We start from the raw sequence: 17,146 nt of genomic DNA, 5'->3' as shown, positions 1-17,146 counted from the left end.
CTGTATACTAACCTATATATTTCCAGCATTAATGTACTCTCTATATGCGAGAGATCACTGTCTCACGATTAAACACTGTTGAATTGGAAAACTGATTTTGAGCTTATTTTTTAACCCCTTAACGACCAACGACGTATGGGGTACGTCCTGCAAAAAAATGCAGTTAATGACCAAGGACGTACCCCATACGTCGTTGGTCTTTGAAAGCAGTGGAAGCGATCCTGATAGCTTCCAGCTGCTTTCATGTTATTGCAGTGATGCCTCAATATTGAGGCATCCTGCAATAACTGTTTTTAGCCATCCGATGCAGAGAGAGCAACTCTGTGGCCCTCTCTGCATCGGCTATCGATGGCCGTTATCGTTGGTGGGTGGGAGCTCATCCAGGGAGGCGGGTGGGCAGTCATTGGTGCAGGAGGGGGGAGGGATCTTGTGCGGGTGCATGCGCGTGCACGAGAGATCTATGAAAACAGCATCAATATGCTGTACATCTGGAGGGTGGGAGAGAGGACTGGGGAGGGTGGGATTTTAAAATCAAGGCATCTGGGAGAGGGTGGGGGGTTGGATGTTGAGGGGGGGGCAGCTACACTACAGAAATAAAGAAAATATTTAATAAAATAAAAAAAGTAAAAAACATTATTTTTCAAACTGGGTACTGGCAGACAGCTGCCAGTACCCAATATGGTGCACAATAAAGGCAGAGGGGGGGGGGGGGGGGTTAAAGAGCTGTTTGGGGGGGGGGGGATCAGGGAGGTTGGGGGCTAAGGGGGGTCCTACACAGCAGAATAATTTTTATTTTTATTTTTTTAAAAAAACCTAAAACCCCCCAAAAAACTTATTTTAGTACTGGCAGACTTTCTGCCAGTACTTAAGATGGCGGGGACAATTGTGGGGTGGGGGAGGGAAGGGAGCTGTTTGGGAGGGATCAGGGAGTGGGATGTGTCAGGTGGGAGGCTGATCTCTACACTAAAGCTAAAATTAACCCTGCAAGCTCCCTACAAGCTACCTAATTAACTCCTTCACTGCTAGACATAATATACGTGTGATGCGCAGCAGCATTTAGCGGCCTTCTTATTACCACAAAGCAACGCCAAAGCCATATATGTCTGCTATTTCTGAACAAAGGGGATCCCAGAGAAGCATTTACAACAATTTGTGCCATAATTGCACAAGCTGTTTGTAAATAATTTCAGTGAGAAACCTAAAATTGTGAAATATTTAAAGTTTTTTTTAATTTGATCGCATTTGGCGGTGAAATGCTGGCATGAAATATACCAAAATGGGCCTAGATCAATACTTGGGGTTGTTTACTACACTACAGTAAAGATAAAATTAACCCTTCAAGCTCCCTACATGCTCCCTAATTAACCCCTTCACTGCTGTGCATAATACACGTGTGGTGCGCAGTGGCATTTAGCGGCCTTCTAATTCCCAAAAAGCAACGTAAAAGCCATATATGTCTGCTATTTCTGAACAAAGGGGATCCCAGAGAATAATTTACAATAATTTAAGCCATAATTGCACAAGCTGTTTGTAAATAATTTCAGTGAGAAACCTAAAGTTTGTGAAAAAGTGAACATTTTCTTTTATTTGATCGCATTTGGCGGTGAAATGGTGGCATAAAATATACCAAAATGGGCCTAGATCAATACTTTGGGATGTCTTCTAAATATATATATATATACATGTTAAAGGATATTCAGGGATTCCTGACAGATATCAGTGTCCCAATGTAACTAGCGCTAATTTTGAAAAAAAAGTGGTTTGGAAATAGCAAAGTGCTACTTTTATTTAGTGCCCTATAACTTGCAAAAAAAAGCAAAGAACATGTAAACATTGGGTATTTCTAAACTCAGGACAAAATTTAGACGCTATTTAGCATTGGTGTTTTTTGGTGGTTGTAGATGTGCAACAGATTTTGGGGGTCAAAGTTTGAAAAAATTGTTTTTTTTTCCATTTTTTCCTCATATTTTATAATTTTTTTAATAGTAAATTATAAGATATGATGAAAATAATGATATCTTTAGAAAGTCCATTTAATGGCGAGAAAAACGGTATATAATATGTGTGGGTACAGTAAATGAGTAAGAGGAAAATTACAGCTAAACACAAACATAGCAGAAATGTAAAAATAGCCTTGGTCCCAAAGGTCAACAAATGGAAAAGTGCTCTGGTCACTAAGGGGTTAAAATAAAGAGTGCTGAAATCCCTGTCTTTACTAATCAGGATTACATTGCTGATGCTTTCTCCCTTCTGCAACTTCATAACATTTTTTTATAAGGGTCTGCACCATATTGTCTTTGACATATACTGAGGCTATTGTGCCTATAAAAATAATTTAGAAAAGCTCAAGTTGCAATTGCGTCCCCACCGTACTCTTCTCGATATATATATATGTTAGTATGTGTATATTCATGTACATATATATTTGTGTTAGTATGTGTATATTCATGTATATATATATATATATATATATATATATATATATATATATATATATATATATATATATATATATATATGTGTGTGTGTGTGTGCTAGTATGTGTATATTAATGTACATACAGTGGGGAAAAAAAGTATTTAGTCAGCCACCAATTGTGAAAGTTCTCCCACTTAAGAAGATGAGAGAGGCCTGTAATTTTCATCATAGGAATACCTCCACTATGAGAGACAAAATGTGGAAACAAATCCAGACAATCACATTGTCTGATTTGGAAAGAATTTATTTGCAAATTATGATGGAAAATAAGTATTTGGTCACCTACAAACAAGCAAGATATCTGGCTCTCACATACCTGAATCTTCTTCTTTAAGAGGCTCCTCTGTCCTCCACTCATTACCTGTATTAATGGCACCTGTTTGAACTTATCAGTATAAAAGACACCTGTCCACAACCTCAAACAGTCACACTCCAAACTCCACTATGGTGAAGACCAAAGAGCTGTCGAAGGAGACCAGAAACAAAATTGTAGACCTGCACTAGGCTGGGAAGACTGAATCTGTATTTAGTCAGCCACCAATTGTGAAAGTTCTCCCACTTAAGAAGATGAGAGAGGCCTGTAATTTTCATCATAGGAATACCTCAACTATGAGAGACAAAATGTGGAAACAAATCCAGACAATCACATTGTCTGATTTGGAAAGAATTTATTTGCAAATTATGGTGGAAAATAAGTATTTAGTCAATATCAAAAGTTCATCTCAATACTTTGACCTCTGTCATTGCTAACAAAGGATATATAACAAACGTTTTCTGTAAGTCTTCACAAGGTTGTCACACACTGTTGCTGGTATGTTGACCCATTCCTGCATGCAGATCTCCTCTGGAGCAGTGATGTTTTGGGGCTGTCGCTGGGCAACACAGACTTTCAACTCCCTCCAAAGGTTTTCTATGGGGTTGAGATCTGGAGACTGTCTAGGCCACTCCAGGACCTTGAAATGCTTCTTACGAAGCCACTCCTTCATTGCCCGGGTGGTGTGTTTGGGATCATTGTCATGCTGAAAGACCCAGCCACATTTCATCTTCAATGCCCTTGCTGATGGAAGGAGGTTTGCACTCAAAATCTCACGATACATGGCCCCATTTATTCTTTCATGTACATGGATCAGTCATCCTGTTCCCTTTGCAGAGAAACAGCCCCAAAGCATGATGTTGCCACCCCCATGTTTCACAGTAGGTATGGTGTTCTATCTCCTCCAAACACGACAAGTTGTGTTTCTACCAAACAGTTCTACTTTAGTTTCATCTGACCATATGACATTCTCCCAATCTGCTTCTGGATCATCCAAATGCTCTCTAGCATACTTCAGACCGGCCCGGACATGTACTGGCTTAAGCAGGGGGACACGTCTGGCACTGCAGGATCTGAGTCCCTGGCAGCGTAGTGTGTTACTGATGGTAGCCTTTGTTACGTTGGTACAGCTCTCTGCAGGTCATTCACTAGGTCCCCCCGTGTGGTTCTGGGATGTTTGCTCACCGTTCTTGTGATCATTTTGACCCCACAGGTTGAGATCTTGCGTGGAGCCCCAGATCGAGGGAGATTATCAGTGGTCTTGTATGTCTTCCATTTTCTAATTATTGCTCCCACAGTTGATTTCTTCACACCAAGCTGCTTGCCTATTGCAGATTCAGTCTTCCCAGCCTGGTGCAGGTCTACAATTTTGTTTCTGGTCTCCTTCGACAGCTCTTTGGTCTTCACCATAGTGGAGTTTGGAGTGTGACTGTTTGAGGTTGTGGACAGGTGTCTTTTATACTGATAACAAGTTCAAACAGGTGTCCTTAATACAGGTAATGAGTGGAGGACAGAGGAGCCTCTTAAAGAAGAAGATTCAGGTATGTGAGAGCCAGATATCTTGCTTGTTTGTAGGTGACCAAATACTTATTTTCCATCATAATTTGCAAATAAATTCTTTCCAAATCAGACAATGTGATTGTCTGGATTTGTTTCCACATTTTGTCTCTCATAGTGGAGGTATTCCTATGATGAAAATTACAGGCCTCTCTCATCTTCTTAAGTGGGAGAACTTGCACAATTGGTGGCTGACTAAATACTTTTTTCCCCCCACTGTATATATATTTATGTGTTAGTATGTGTATATTCATGTACATATATATATTTATGTGTTAGTATGTGTTTATTCATGTACATATATATATTTGTGTGTTAGTATGTGTATATTTATGTATATATATGTGTTAGTATGTGTATATTCATGTACATATATATATTTGTGTGTTAGTATGTGTATATTCATGTATATATATATATATATGTGTTAGTATGTGTATATTTATGTACATATATATTTGTGTTAATAGGTGTATATTCATGTACATATATATATTTGTGTTAGTATGTGTTTATTCATGTACATATATATATATTTGTGTGTTAGTATGTGTATATTCATTTACATATATATATATATGTTAGTATGTGTATATTCATTTACATATATATGTGTTAGTATGTGTATATTCATGTACATATATATATATTTATGTGTTAGTATGTGTTTATTCATGTGCATATATATATTTGTGTGTTAGTATGTGTATATTCATGTATATATATATATATATATATATGTATATATATATGTTAGTATGTGTATATTCATTTACATATATATATATGTGTGTGTTAGTATGTGTATATTCATGTATATTTATATATATATGTGTTAGTATGTGTATATTCATGTACATATATATATTTGTGTGTTAGTATGTGTATATTCATGTATATATATGTGTTAGTATGTGTATATTTATGTGTATATATATATATATATATATATATGTGTTAGTATGTGTAGTATGTGTATATTCATGTGTATATATATATATATATATATATATATATATATATATATATATGTGTTAGTATGTGTATATTCATTTACATATATATATGTGTTAGTATGTGTATATTCATTTATATATATATATATATATATATATATATATATGTGTGTTAGTATGTGTATATTCATGTACATATATATATTTGTGTGTTAGTATGTGTATATTCATGTACATATATATATATGTGTTAGTATGTGTATATTCATGTACATATATATATGTGTGTTAGTATGTGTATATTCATGTACATATATATATTTATGTGTTAGTATGTGTATATTCATGTACATATATATTTGTGTGTTAGTATGTGTATATTCATGTATATATATATATATATATATGGGTTAGTATGTGTATATTCATGTACATATATATATTTGTGTTTTAGTATGTGTATATTCATGTACATATATATATTTGTGTGTTAGTATGTGTATATTCAGGTACATATATATATTTGTGTGTTAGTATGTGTATATTCATGTACATATATATATTTGTGTGTTAGTATGTGTATATTCATGTACATATATATATATATATTTGTGTGTTAGTATGTGTATATTCATGTATATATATATATATATATATATGTGTTAGTATGTGTATATTCATGTACATATATATATTTGTGTGTTAGTATGTGTATATTCATGTACATATATATATTTGTGTGTTAGTATGTGTATATTCATGTATATATATATATATATATATATGTGTTAGTATGTGTATATTCATGTATATATATATATGTGTGTTAGTATGTGTATATTCATGTATATATATATATATATATATATATATATATATGTGTGTGTTAGTATGTGTATATTCATGTACATATATATATTTGTGTGTTAGTATGTGTATATTCATGTACATATATATATATTTGTGTGTTAGTATGTGTATATTCATGTATATATATATATATATATATATATATATATATATGTGTTAGTATGTGTATATTCATGTATATATATATATGTGTGTTAGTATGTGTATATTCATGTGTATATATATATATATATCTATATATATATATATGTGTTTTAGTATGTGTATATTCATGTGTGTATATATATAAGTGTTAGTATGTGTATATTCATTTACATATATATATATATATATATATATATATATATATATGTTAGTATGTGTATATTCATGTATATATATATATATATATATATATATATGTGTTAGTATGTGTATATTCATGTATATATAAATATATATATATATGTGTTAGTATGTGTATATTCATGTGTATATATATATGTGTGTTAGTATGTGTATATTCATTTACATATATATATATATATATATATATATGTGTTAGTATGTGTATATTCATGTACATATATATATTTGTGTGTTAGTATGTGTATATTCATGTGTGTATATATATATATATATATATATATATATGTGTTAGTATGTGTATATTCATGTACATATATATATTTGTGTGTTAGTATGTGTATATTCATGTGTATATATATATATATGTGTGTGTTAGTATGTGTATATTCATGTACATATATATATTTGTGTGTTAGTATGTGTATATTCATGTGTATATATATATATATATGTGTGTGTTAGTATGTGTATATTCATGTACATATATATTTGTGTGTTAGTATGTGTATATTAATGTGTATATATATATATATATATATATGTGTGTTAGTATGTGTATATTCATGTACATATATATATTTGTGTGTTAGTATGTGTATATTCATGTGTATATATATATGTGTGTTAGTATGTGTATATTCATGTACATATATATATTTGTGTATTAGTATGTGTATATTCATGTGTATATATATATATATATATATATGTGTGTGTTAGTATGTGTATATTCATGTACATATATATATTTGTGTGTTAGTATGTGTATATTAATGTGTATATATATATATATATATATATATATGTGTGTTAGTATGTGTATATTCATGTACATATATATATTTGTGTGTTAGTATGTGTATATTCATGTGTATATATATATATATATATATATGTGTTAGTATGTGTATATTCATGTACATATATATATTTAAAAATACTTCCCATCACTGCGCTACTTACCCCCTTTGCTGCGCATCAGAATGAGGCTCCCATAGGAGCCTAAGGAAACACCCTCTTGTGAGCACAATACTTCCTTGCAAACGCTCACTGTTAGGACAGGTAGGAACTTCAGGGGTTATGACACTTGACTAGTTAACAATGTTATACTTTTGTTCTCATGCAAATGACAGATGCTGATAACATCATGGTCCTACACTATATCCTGTATTTTGTAAGATGTACCTCAAAAAGGAATGTTGGAGTTGTATGCATTAAAAAAAAAAAAGATAGGATAAAGTTATACCCCAAAGTGAGCTGCAGAGACTTTTTGTTTTTTAATGCCCACAAGCCACCTCACAGATGCCACAGTAGCAGCTTAATTTATTGTTTCTAGCCCCGAGACACGGCAGAACTATGCAAGAGGTGAGGCAGTTATGATGAGGTCTGAAAAATAGTGATCTGATGCAAGTGACAGTAGGGTATGGACAGTTGGTGTGCTCAGAGGCATTGTGGGAGATCAAATTGAAGGTCTGGAGAGAGCAGTCATGTGCCCAATAATATATTTGCTTAGATAAATCTTTTCATGTTTATATTCCATGTTCTTTCTCCAAAACCTAAAATGTCAAGGAAAACTGGTGTTATTGTGGAACTAAGCAGATGAAGACATTTTGTTTGCTTTGCCTCAACTACTTTTCCATCTATGCCAGGGGATATAGGGTCACTGTAATTCCTATTTCAGTCATTTTCCTTCTTATAATATTGGTGAATGTTGCATTGCAGGTGGTACTGTGAGGGCAAAGAGCTGGAGAACTCCCCAGACATTCAAATTCACAGATCTGGAGATCTGAACTCCCTGGTTATTACTGAAGCTTTTGAGGAAGACACTGGACGTTACTCCTGCTTTGCTTCCAATATATACGGAACAGATTCCACTTCTGCAGAGATTTATGTAGAAGGTGAGATAAATGTAAATTATGAGAGGTCTTAGAGTAATCACAAAAAATATTGTATTAGACTTTTTCAAAAGTTAGACACCTACAGCAATAATGTTTGGGACCCAAATAAGTGTTATGAAGTTGCATGGTAATATAACTTATCCACGTGACTTGTCTCCTTAAAACTGACACAGCTCTCTAGAATGCAGAATCTAGCAGGGGAGAGGGAATGTAATAGATAGCACCCCCCACTTTCTTTTTTGATCAAACAAATACACTGACGTAGCACTGATCTTTTTAGAGAATCTCACCTGAGTGGAGAATTGGGTCTTCGCCTAGCTCTTTATGCCTGCCCTGTAACCTATCACCTAGCCTAGCTATCTCTGGTTGCCCTGTAACCCATCACCTAGCCTAGCTCTCTCTTGTTGCCCTGTAACCCATCAACAAGCCTACCTTTCCCTGGCTGCCCTGTAACCCATCACCTAGCCTAGCTCTCTCTGGTTGCCCTGTAACCTATCACCTAGCCTAGCTATCTCTGGCTGCCCTGTAACCCATCACCTAGCCTAAGTCTCCCTGGCTGCCCTGTAACCTAGCACACCTAGCCCAGCTTTCCCTGGCTGTCCTGTAACCTATCACCTAGCCTAGCTCTCCCTGGCTGCCCTGTAACCCATCACCTAGCCTAACTCTCCCTGGCTGCCCTGTAACCTATCACTTAGCCTAGCTATCTCTGGTTCCACTGTAACCTAGCACACCTAGCCTAGCTCTCTCTGGTTGCCATGTAACCTATCACCTAGCCTAGCAATCTCTGGCTGCCCTGTAACCCATCACCTAGCCTAACTCTCCATGGCTACCCTGTAACCTATCACTTAGCCTAGCTCTCTCTGGTTGCCATGTAACCTATCACCTAGCCTAGCATTCTCTGGCTGCCCTGTAACCCATCACCCAGCCTAACTCTCCCTTGCTGCCCTGTAACCTAGCACACCTATCCCAGCTCTCCCTTGCTGCCCTGTAACCTATCACCTAGCCTAGCTCTCTCTGGTTGCCCTGTAACCTATCACCTAGCCTAGCAATCTCTGGCTGCCCTGTAACCCATCACGTAGCCTAACTCTCCCTGGCTGCCCTGTAACCTATCACCTAGCCTAGCTCTCTCTGGTTGCCCTGTAACCTATCACCTAGCCTAGCTCTCTCTGGTTGCCCTGTAACCTATCACCTAGCCTAGCAATCTCTGGCTGCCCTGTAACCCATCACCTAGCCTAACTCTCCCTGGCTGCCCTGTAACCTATCACCTAGCCTAGCTCTCTCTGGTTGCCCTGTAACCTATCACCTAGCCTAGCAATCTCTGGTTGCCCTGTAACCTATCACCTAGCCTAGCAATCTCTGGCTGCCCTGTAACCCATCACCTAGCCTAACTCTCCCTGGCTGCCCTGTAACCTATCACTTAGCCTAGCTATCTCTGGTTCCACTGTAACCTAGCACACTTAGCCTAGGTCTCCCTAGCTGCCCTGTAACCTAGCACACCTAGCCTAACTATATCTGGTTGCCCTGTAACTTATCACCAAGCCTAGCTATTTCTGGTTGCCCTGTAATTTATCACCAAGCCTAGCTATCTCTGGTTGCCCTGTAACCCATCACCAAGCCTACCTCTCCCTGACTGCCCTGTAACCTAGCACACCCAGCCTAGGTCTCTCTGGTTGCCCTGTAACCTATCACCAAGCCTACCTCTCTCTGGTTGCCCTGTAACCTATCACCAAGCCTACCTCTCCCTGGCTGCCCTGTAACCTATCACTTAGCCTAGCTATCTCTGGTTGCCCTGTAACCCATCACCTAGCCTAACTCTCCCTGGCTGCCCTGTAACCTAGCACACCTAGCCCAGCTCTCCCTGGCTGCCCTGTAACCTATCACCTAGCCTAGCTCTCTCTGGTTGCCCTGTAACCTATCACCTAGCCTAGCAATCTCTGGCTGCCCTGTAACCCATCACCTAGCCCAGCTCTCCCTGGCTGCCCTGTAACCTATCACCTAGCCTAGCTCTCTCTGGTTGCCCTGTAACCTATCACCTAGCCTAGCAATCTCTGGCTGCCCTGTAACCCATCACGTAGCCTAACTCTCCCTGGCTGCCCTGTAACCTATCACCTAGCCTAGCTCTCTCTGGTTGCCCTGTAACCTATCACCTAGCCTAGCTCTCTCTGGTTGCCCTGTAACCTATCACCTAGCCTAGCAATCTCTGGCTGCCCTGTAACCCATCACCTAGCCTAACTCTCCCTGGCTGCCCTGTAACCTATCACCAAGCCTACCTCTCTCTGGTTGCCCTGTAACCCATCACCTAGCCTAGCTCTCTCTGGTTGCCCTGTAACCCATCACCAAGCCTACCTCTCCCTGGCTGCCCTGTAACCTAGCACACCTAGCCTAGCTCTCTCTGGTTGCCCTGTAACCCATCACCAAGCCTACCTCTCCCTGACTGCCCTGTAACCTAGCACACCTAGCCTAGCTCTCTCTGGTTGCCCTGTAACCCATCACCAAGCCTACCTCTCCCTGACTGCCCTGTAACCTAGCACACCTAGCCTAGGTCTCTCTGGTTGCCCTGTAACCCATCACCAAGCCTACCTCTCCCTGACTGCCCTGTAACCTATCACCTAGCCTAGCTCTCTCTGGTTGCCCTGTAACCCATCACCAAGCCTAGCTCTCTCTGATTGCCCTGTAACCCAGTGTTTTTCAACCAGTGTGCCGTGGCACACTAGTGTGCCGTGAGAGATCCTTAGGTGTGCCGCGGCAGACTGACAACAGTGTGACATATTTTTTAAACTTTGCTTATTTTTTACTCCCAGTGCAGGGGTGTCCCTCTTTCAAATTTTGAAATAAAGGGGGGTTATGTGACAGGCTCATCAGGCAGACATCATTTACAACCATTACATATTGACATTCATTCACAGACAATCATTATGATTGTTTGTGAATGAATGTCAATATGTCACGTATAGTTTGTAGGAGGCATGGCATAACAGCACAGTACATACAGTATGTGTGTGTGTGTGTATGTGTGTATATATATATATATATATATATATATAATATGCTGTAATAGGCTACAATGTGTGATTTTTTTTTTAAATTTTGGGGTGGTGGTGTGCCACAGAATTTTTTAATGTAAAAAAGTGTGCCACGGCAAAAAAAAGGTTGAAAATCACTGCTGTAACCCATCACCAAGCCTACCTCTCCCTGGCTGCCCTGTAACCTAGCACACCTAGCCTAGCTATCTCTGGCTGCCATGTAACCCATCACCAAGCCTACCTCTCCCTGGTTGCCCTGTAATTTATCACCAAGCCTAGCTATCTCTGGTTGCCATGTAACTTATCACCAAGCCTAGCTCTCTCTGGTTGCCCTGTAACCTAGCCTAGCTATCTCTGGTTGCCCTGTAACCCATCACCAAGCCTACCTCTCCCTGACTGCTCTGTAACCTATCACCTAGCCTAGCTATCTCTGGTTGCCCTGTAACCCATCACCAAACCTACCTCTCCCTTACTGCCCTGTAACCTAGCACACCTAGCCTAGGTCTCTCTGGTTGCCCTGTAACCTATCACCAAGCCTACCTCTCTCTGGTTGCCCTGTAACCTATCACCTAGCCTAGCACTCTCTGGCTGCCCTGTAACCTATCACCTAGCCTAGCTCTCTCTGGTTGCCCTGTAACCCATCACCAAGCCTACCTCTCCCTGGCTGCCCTGTAACCCATCACCAAGCCTAACTCTCCCTGGCTGCCCTGTAACCCATCACCAAGCCTAACTCTCCCTGGCTGCCCTGTAACCTAGCACACCTAGCCTAGCTATATCTGGTTGCCCTGTAACTTATCACCAAGCCTAGCTATTTCTGGTGGCCCTGTAATTTATCACCAAGACTAGCTATCTCTGGTTACCCTGTAACCTAGCACCTAGCCTAGCTCTCTCTGGCTGCCCTGTAACCCATCACCTAGCCTAGCTCTCTCTGGTTGCCCTGTAACCCATCACCAAGCCTACCTCTCCCTGACTGCCCTGTAACCTAGCACACCTAGCCTAGGTCTCTCTGGTTCCCCTGTAACCTATCACCAAGCCTACCTCTCTCTGGTTGCCCTGTAACCTATCACCTAGCCTAGCTCTCTCTGGTTGCCCTGTAACCCATCACCAAGCCTACCTCTCCCTGGCTGCCCTGTAACCTATCACCTAGCCTAGCTCTCTCTGGTTGCCCTGTAATCTATCACCTAGCCTAGGTCTCTCTGGTTGCCCTGTAACCCATCACCAAGCCTACCTCTCTCTGGTTGCCCTGTAACCTATCACCTAGCCTAGCTATCGCTGGTTGCCCTGTAACCCATCACCTAGCCTAACTCTCCCTGGCTGCCCTGTAACCTGCACACCTAGCCCAGCTCTCCCTGGCTGCCCTGTAACCTATCACTTAGCCTAGCTCTCTCTGGTTGCCCTGTAACCTATCACCTAGCCTAGCTCTCTCTGGTTGCCCTGTAACCTATCACCTAGCCTAGCAATCTCTGGCTGCCCTATAACCCATCACCTAGCCTAACTCTCCCTGGCTGCCCTGTAACCTAGCACACCTAGCCCAGCTCTCCCTGGCTGCCCTGTAACCTATCACTTAGCCTAGCTCTCTCTGGTTCCACTGTAACCTAGCACACTTAGCCTAGGTCTCCCTAGCTGCCCTGTAACCTAGCACACCTAGCCTAGCTATATCTGGTTGCCCTGTAACTTATCACCAAGCCTAGCTATTTCTGGTTGCCCTGTAACTTATCACCAAGCCTAGCTATTTCTGGTTGCCCTGTAACTTATCACCAAGCCTAGCTATCTTTGGTTGCCCTGTAACCTAGCACCTAGCCTAGCTCTCTCTGGTTGCCCTGTAAACCATCACCAAGCCTACCTCTCCCTGACTGCCCTGTAACCCATCACCAAGCCTACCTCTCCCTGGCTGCCCTGTAACCTAGCACACCTAGCCCAGCTCTCCCTGGCTGCCCTGTAACCTATCACTTAGCCTCGCAATCTCAGGCTGCCCTGTAACCCATCACGTAGCCTAACTCTCCCTGGCTGCCCTGTAACCCATCACCAAGCCTACCTCTCCCTGGTTGCCCTGTAACCCATCACCCAGCCTAACTCTCCCTGGCTGCCCTGTAACCTATCACTTAGCCTCGCAATCTCAGGCTGCCCTGTAACCCATCACGTAGCCTAACTCTCCCTGGCTGCCCTGTAACCCATCACGTAGCCTAACTCTCCCTGGCTGCCCTGTAACCTATCACCTAGCCTAGCAATCTCTGGCTGCCCTGTAACCCATCACCTAGCTTAGCTCTCCCTTGCTGCCCTGTAACCTAGCACACCTAGCCCAGCTCTCCCTGGCTGCCCTGTAACCTAGCACACTTAGCCTAGGTCTCCCTAGCTGCCCTGTAACCTAGCACACCTAGCCTAGCTATATCTGGTTGCCCTGTAACTTATCAGCAAGCCTAGCTATTTCTGGTTGCCCTGTAATTTATCACCAAGCCTAGCTATCTTTGGTTGCCCTGTAACCTAGCACCTAGCCTAGCTATCTCTGGTTGCCCTGTAACCCATCACCAAGCCTAGCTCTCTCTGGTTGCCCTGTAATCTATCACCTAGCCTAGGTCTCTCTGGTTGCCCTGTAACCCATCACCTAGCCTAGCTATCTCTGGTTGCCCTGTAACCCATCACCTAGCCTAACTCTCCCTGGCTGCCCTGTAACCTATCACCTAGCCTAGCTCTCTCTGGTTGCCCTGTAATCTATCACCTAGCCTAGCTCTCTCTGGTTGCCCTGTAACCCATCACCTAGCCTAACTCTCCCTGGCTGCCCTGTAACCTAGCACACCTAGCCCAGCTCTCCCTGGCTGCCCTGTAACCTATCACCTAGCCTAGCTATCTCTGGTTGCCCTGTAACCCATCACCAAGCCTACCTCTCCCTAGCTGCCCTGTAACCTAGCACACCTAGCTTAGCTCTCCCTTGCTGCCCTGTAACCTATCACCTAGCCTAACTCTCTCTGGTTGCCCTGTAACCCATCACCAAGCCTACCTCTCCCTGGCTGCCCTGTAACCTATCACCTAGCCTAGCTGTGCCTTGCTGCCCTGTAACCTATCGCCTAGCCTAGCTGTGCCTTGCTGAACTGTGACCTATCACCTAGCCTAGCTGTGCCTTGCTGCCCTGTAACCTATCGCCTAGCCTAGCTGTGCCTTGCTGAACTGTGACCTATCGCCTAGCCTAGCTGTGCCTTGCTGCCCTGTGACCTATCACCTAGCCTAGCTGTGCCTTGCTGTTCTGTGACCTATCACCTAGCCTAGCTGTGCCTTGCTGCCCTGTGACCTATCATCTAGCCTAGCTGTGCCTTGCTGAATTGTGACCTATCATCTAGCCTAGCTGTGCCTTGCTGCCCTGTGACCTATCACCTAGCCTAGCTGTGTCTTGCTGCCCTGTGACCTATCACCTAGCCTAGCTGTGCCTTGCTGCCCTGTGACCTATCACCTAGCCTAGCTGTGCCTTGCTGTTCTGTGACCTATCACCTAGCCTAGCTGTGCCTTGCTGTCATGTGACCTATCACCTAGCCTAGCTGTGCCTTGCTGCCCTGTGACCTATCACCTAGCCTAGCTGTGCCTTGCTGTTCTGTGACCTATCACCTAGCCTAGCTGTGCCTTGCTGCCCTGTGACCTATCACCTAGCCTAGCTGTGCCTTGCTGCCCTGTGACCTATCACCTAGCCTAGCTGTGCCTTGCTGTTCTGTGACCTATCACCTAGCCTAGCTGTGCCTTGCTGCCCTGTGACCTATCACCTAGCCTAGCTGTGCCTTGCTGCCCTGTGACCTATCACCTAGCCTAGCTGTGCCTTGCTGTCATGTGACCTATCACCTAGCCTAGCTGTGCCTTGCTGCCCTGTGACCTATCACCTAGCCTAGCTGTGCCTTGCTGCCCTGTGACCTATCACCTAGCCTAGCTGTGCCTTGCTGCCCTGTGACCTATCACCTAGCCTAGCTGTGCCTTGCTGTCATGTGACCTATCACCTAGCCTAGCTGTGCCTTGCTGTCATGTGACCTATCACCTAGCCTAGCTGTGCCTTGCTGAACTGTGACCTATCACCTAGCCTAACTGTGCCTTGCTGCCCTGTGACCTATCACCTAGCCTAGCTGTGCCTTGCTGCCCTGTGACCTATCACCTAGCCTAGCTGTGCCTTGCTGCCCTGTGACCTATCACCTAGCCTAGCTGTGCCTTGCTGTTCTGTGACCTATCACCTAGCCTAGCTGTGCCTTGCTGCCCTGTGACCTATCACCTAGCCTAGCTGTGCTTTGCTGCCCTGTGACCTATCACCTAGCCTAGCTGTGCCTTGCTGCCCTGTGACCTATCACCTAGCCTAGCTGTGCCTTGCTGCCCTGTGACCTATCACCTAGCCTAGCTGTGCCTTGCTGCCCTGTGACCTGTCATCTAGCCTAGCTGTACCTTGCTGTCATGTGACCTATCACCTAGCCTAGCTGTGTCTTGCTGAACTGTGACCTATCATCTAGCCTAGCTGTGCCTTGCTGAACTGTGACCTATCATCTAGCCTAGCTGTACCTTGCTGTCATGTGACCTGTCATCTAGCCTAGCTGTGCCTTGCTGCCCTGTGACCTATCACCTAGCCTAGCTGTGCCTTGCTGCCCTGTGACCTATCACCTAGCCTAGCTGTGCCTTGCTGCCCTGTGACCTATCACCTAGCCTAGCTGTGCCTTGCTGTCATGTGACCTATCACCTAGCCTAGCTGTGCCTTGCTGTCCTGTGACCTATCATCTAGCCTAGCTGTGCCTTGCTGTCATGTGACCTATCACCTAGCCTAGCTGTACCTTGCTGTCATGTGACCTGTCATCTAGCCTAGCTGTGCCTTGCTGTTCTGTGACCTATCATCTAGCCTAGCTGTGCCTTGCTGTCCTGTGACCTATCACCTAGCCTAGCTGTGCCTTGCTGTCCTGTGACCTATCACCTAGCCTAGCTGTGCCTTGCTGCCCTGTGACCTATCACCTAGCCTAGCTGTGCCTTGCTGTCCTGTGACCTATCACCTAGCCTAGCTGTGCCTTGCTGCCCTGTGACCTATCACCTAGCCTAGCTGTGCCTTGCTGCCCTGTGACCTATCACCTAGCCTAGCTGTGCCTTGCTGTCATGTGACCTGTCATCTAGCCTAGCTGTGCCTTGCTGCCCTGTGACCTATCATCTAGCCTAGCTGTGCCTTGCTGCCCTGTCACCTATCATCTAGCCTAACTGTGCCTTGCTGCCCTGTGACCTATCACCTAGCCTAGCTGTGCCTTGCTGCCCTGTGACCTATCACCTAGCCTAGCTGTACCTTGCTGCCCTGTGACCTATCACCTAGCCTAGCTGTGCCTTGCTGCCCTGTGACCTATCATCTAGCCTAGCTGTGCCTTGCTGTCATGTGACCTATCACCTAGCCTAGCTGTGCCTTGCTGTCATGTGACCTATCACCTAGCCTAGCTGTGCCTTGCTGTCCTGTGACCTATCACCTAGCCTAGCTGTGCCTTGCTGCCCTGTGACCTATCATCTAGCCTAGCTGTGCCTTGCTGTCATGTGACCTATCACCTAGCCTAGCTGTGCCTTGCTGCCCTGTGACCTATCACCTAGCCTAGCTGTACCTTGCTGCCCTGTGACCTATCACCTAGCCTAGCTGTGCCTTGCTGCCCTGTCACCTATCATCTAGCCTAACTGTGCCTTGCTGCCCTGTGACCTATCACCTAGCCTAGCTGTGCCTTG

At 43.1% G+C, this 17,146-nt stretch overlaps 1 protein-coding gene across 3 annotated transcripts in view; it reads left to right on the top strand.

Annotated features, from left to right (window-relative positions):
• MYPN (myopalladin) overlaps positions 1-17,146 on the top strand; it is a 777,058-nt gene that overhangs the window by 103,491 nt on the left and 656,421 nt on the right. For all 3 annotated transcript variants that reach the window (XM_053691847.1, XM_053691846.1, XM_053691845.1), the window contains exon 3: positions 8,245-8,420. In XM_053691847.1, coding sequence (XP_053547822.1) covers positions 8,245-8,420 — 176 coding nt within the window. The remainder of the gene's footprint in view (positions 1-8,244; positions 8,421-17,146) is intronic.

The sequence above is a fragment of the Bombina bombina genome, chromosome 9 (assembly GCF_027579735.1).
Source record: "Bombina bombina isolate aBomBom1 chromosome 9, aBomBom1.pri, whole genome shotgun sequence".
Classification (NCBI taxonomy): domain Eukaryota; kingdom Metazoa; phylum Chordata; class Amphibia; order Anura; family Bombinatoridae; genus Bombina; species Bombina bombina.
The sequence above is the reverse complement of the archived record's forward strand: the minus strand, read 5'-3'. Positions and strand labels throughout refer to the sequence as shown.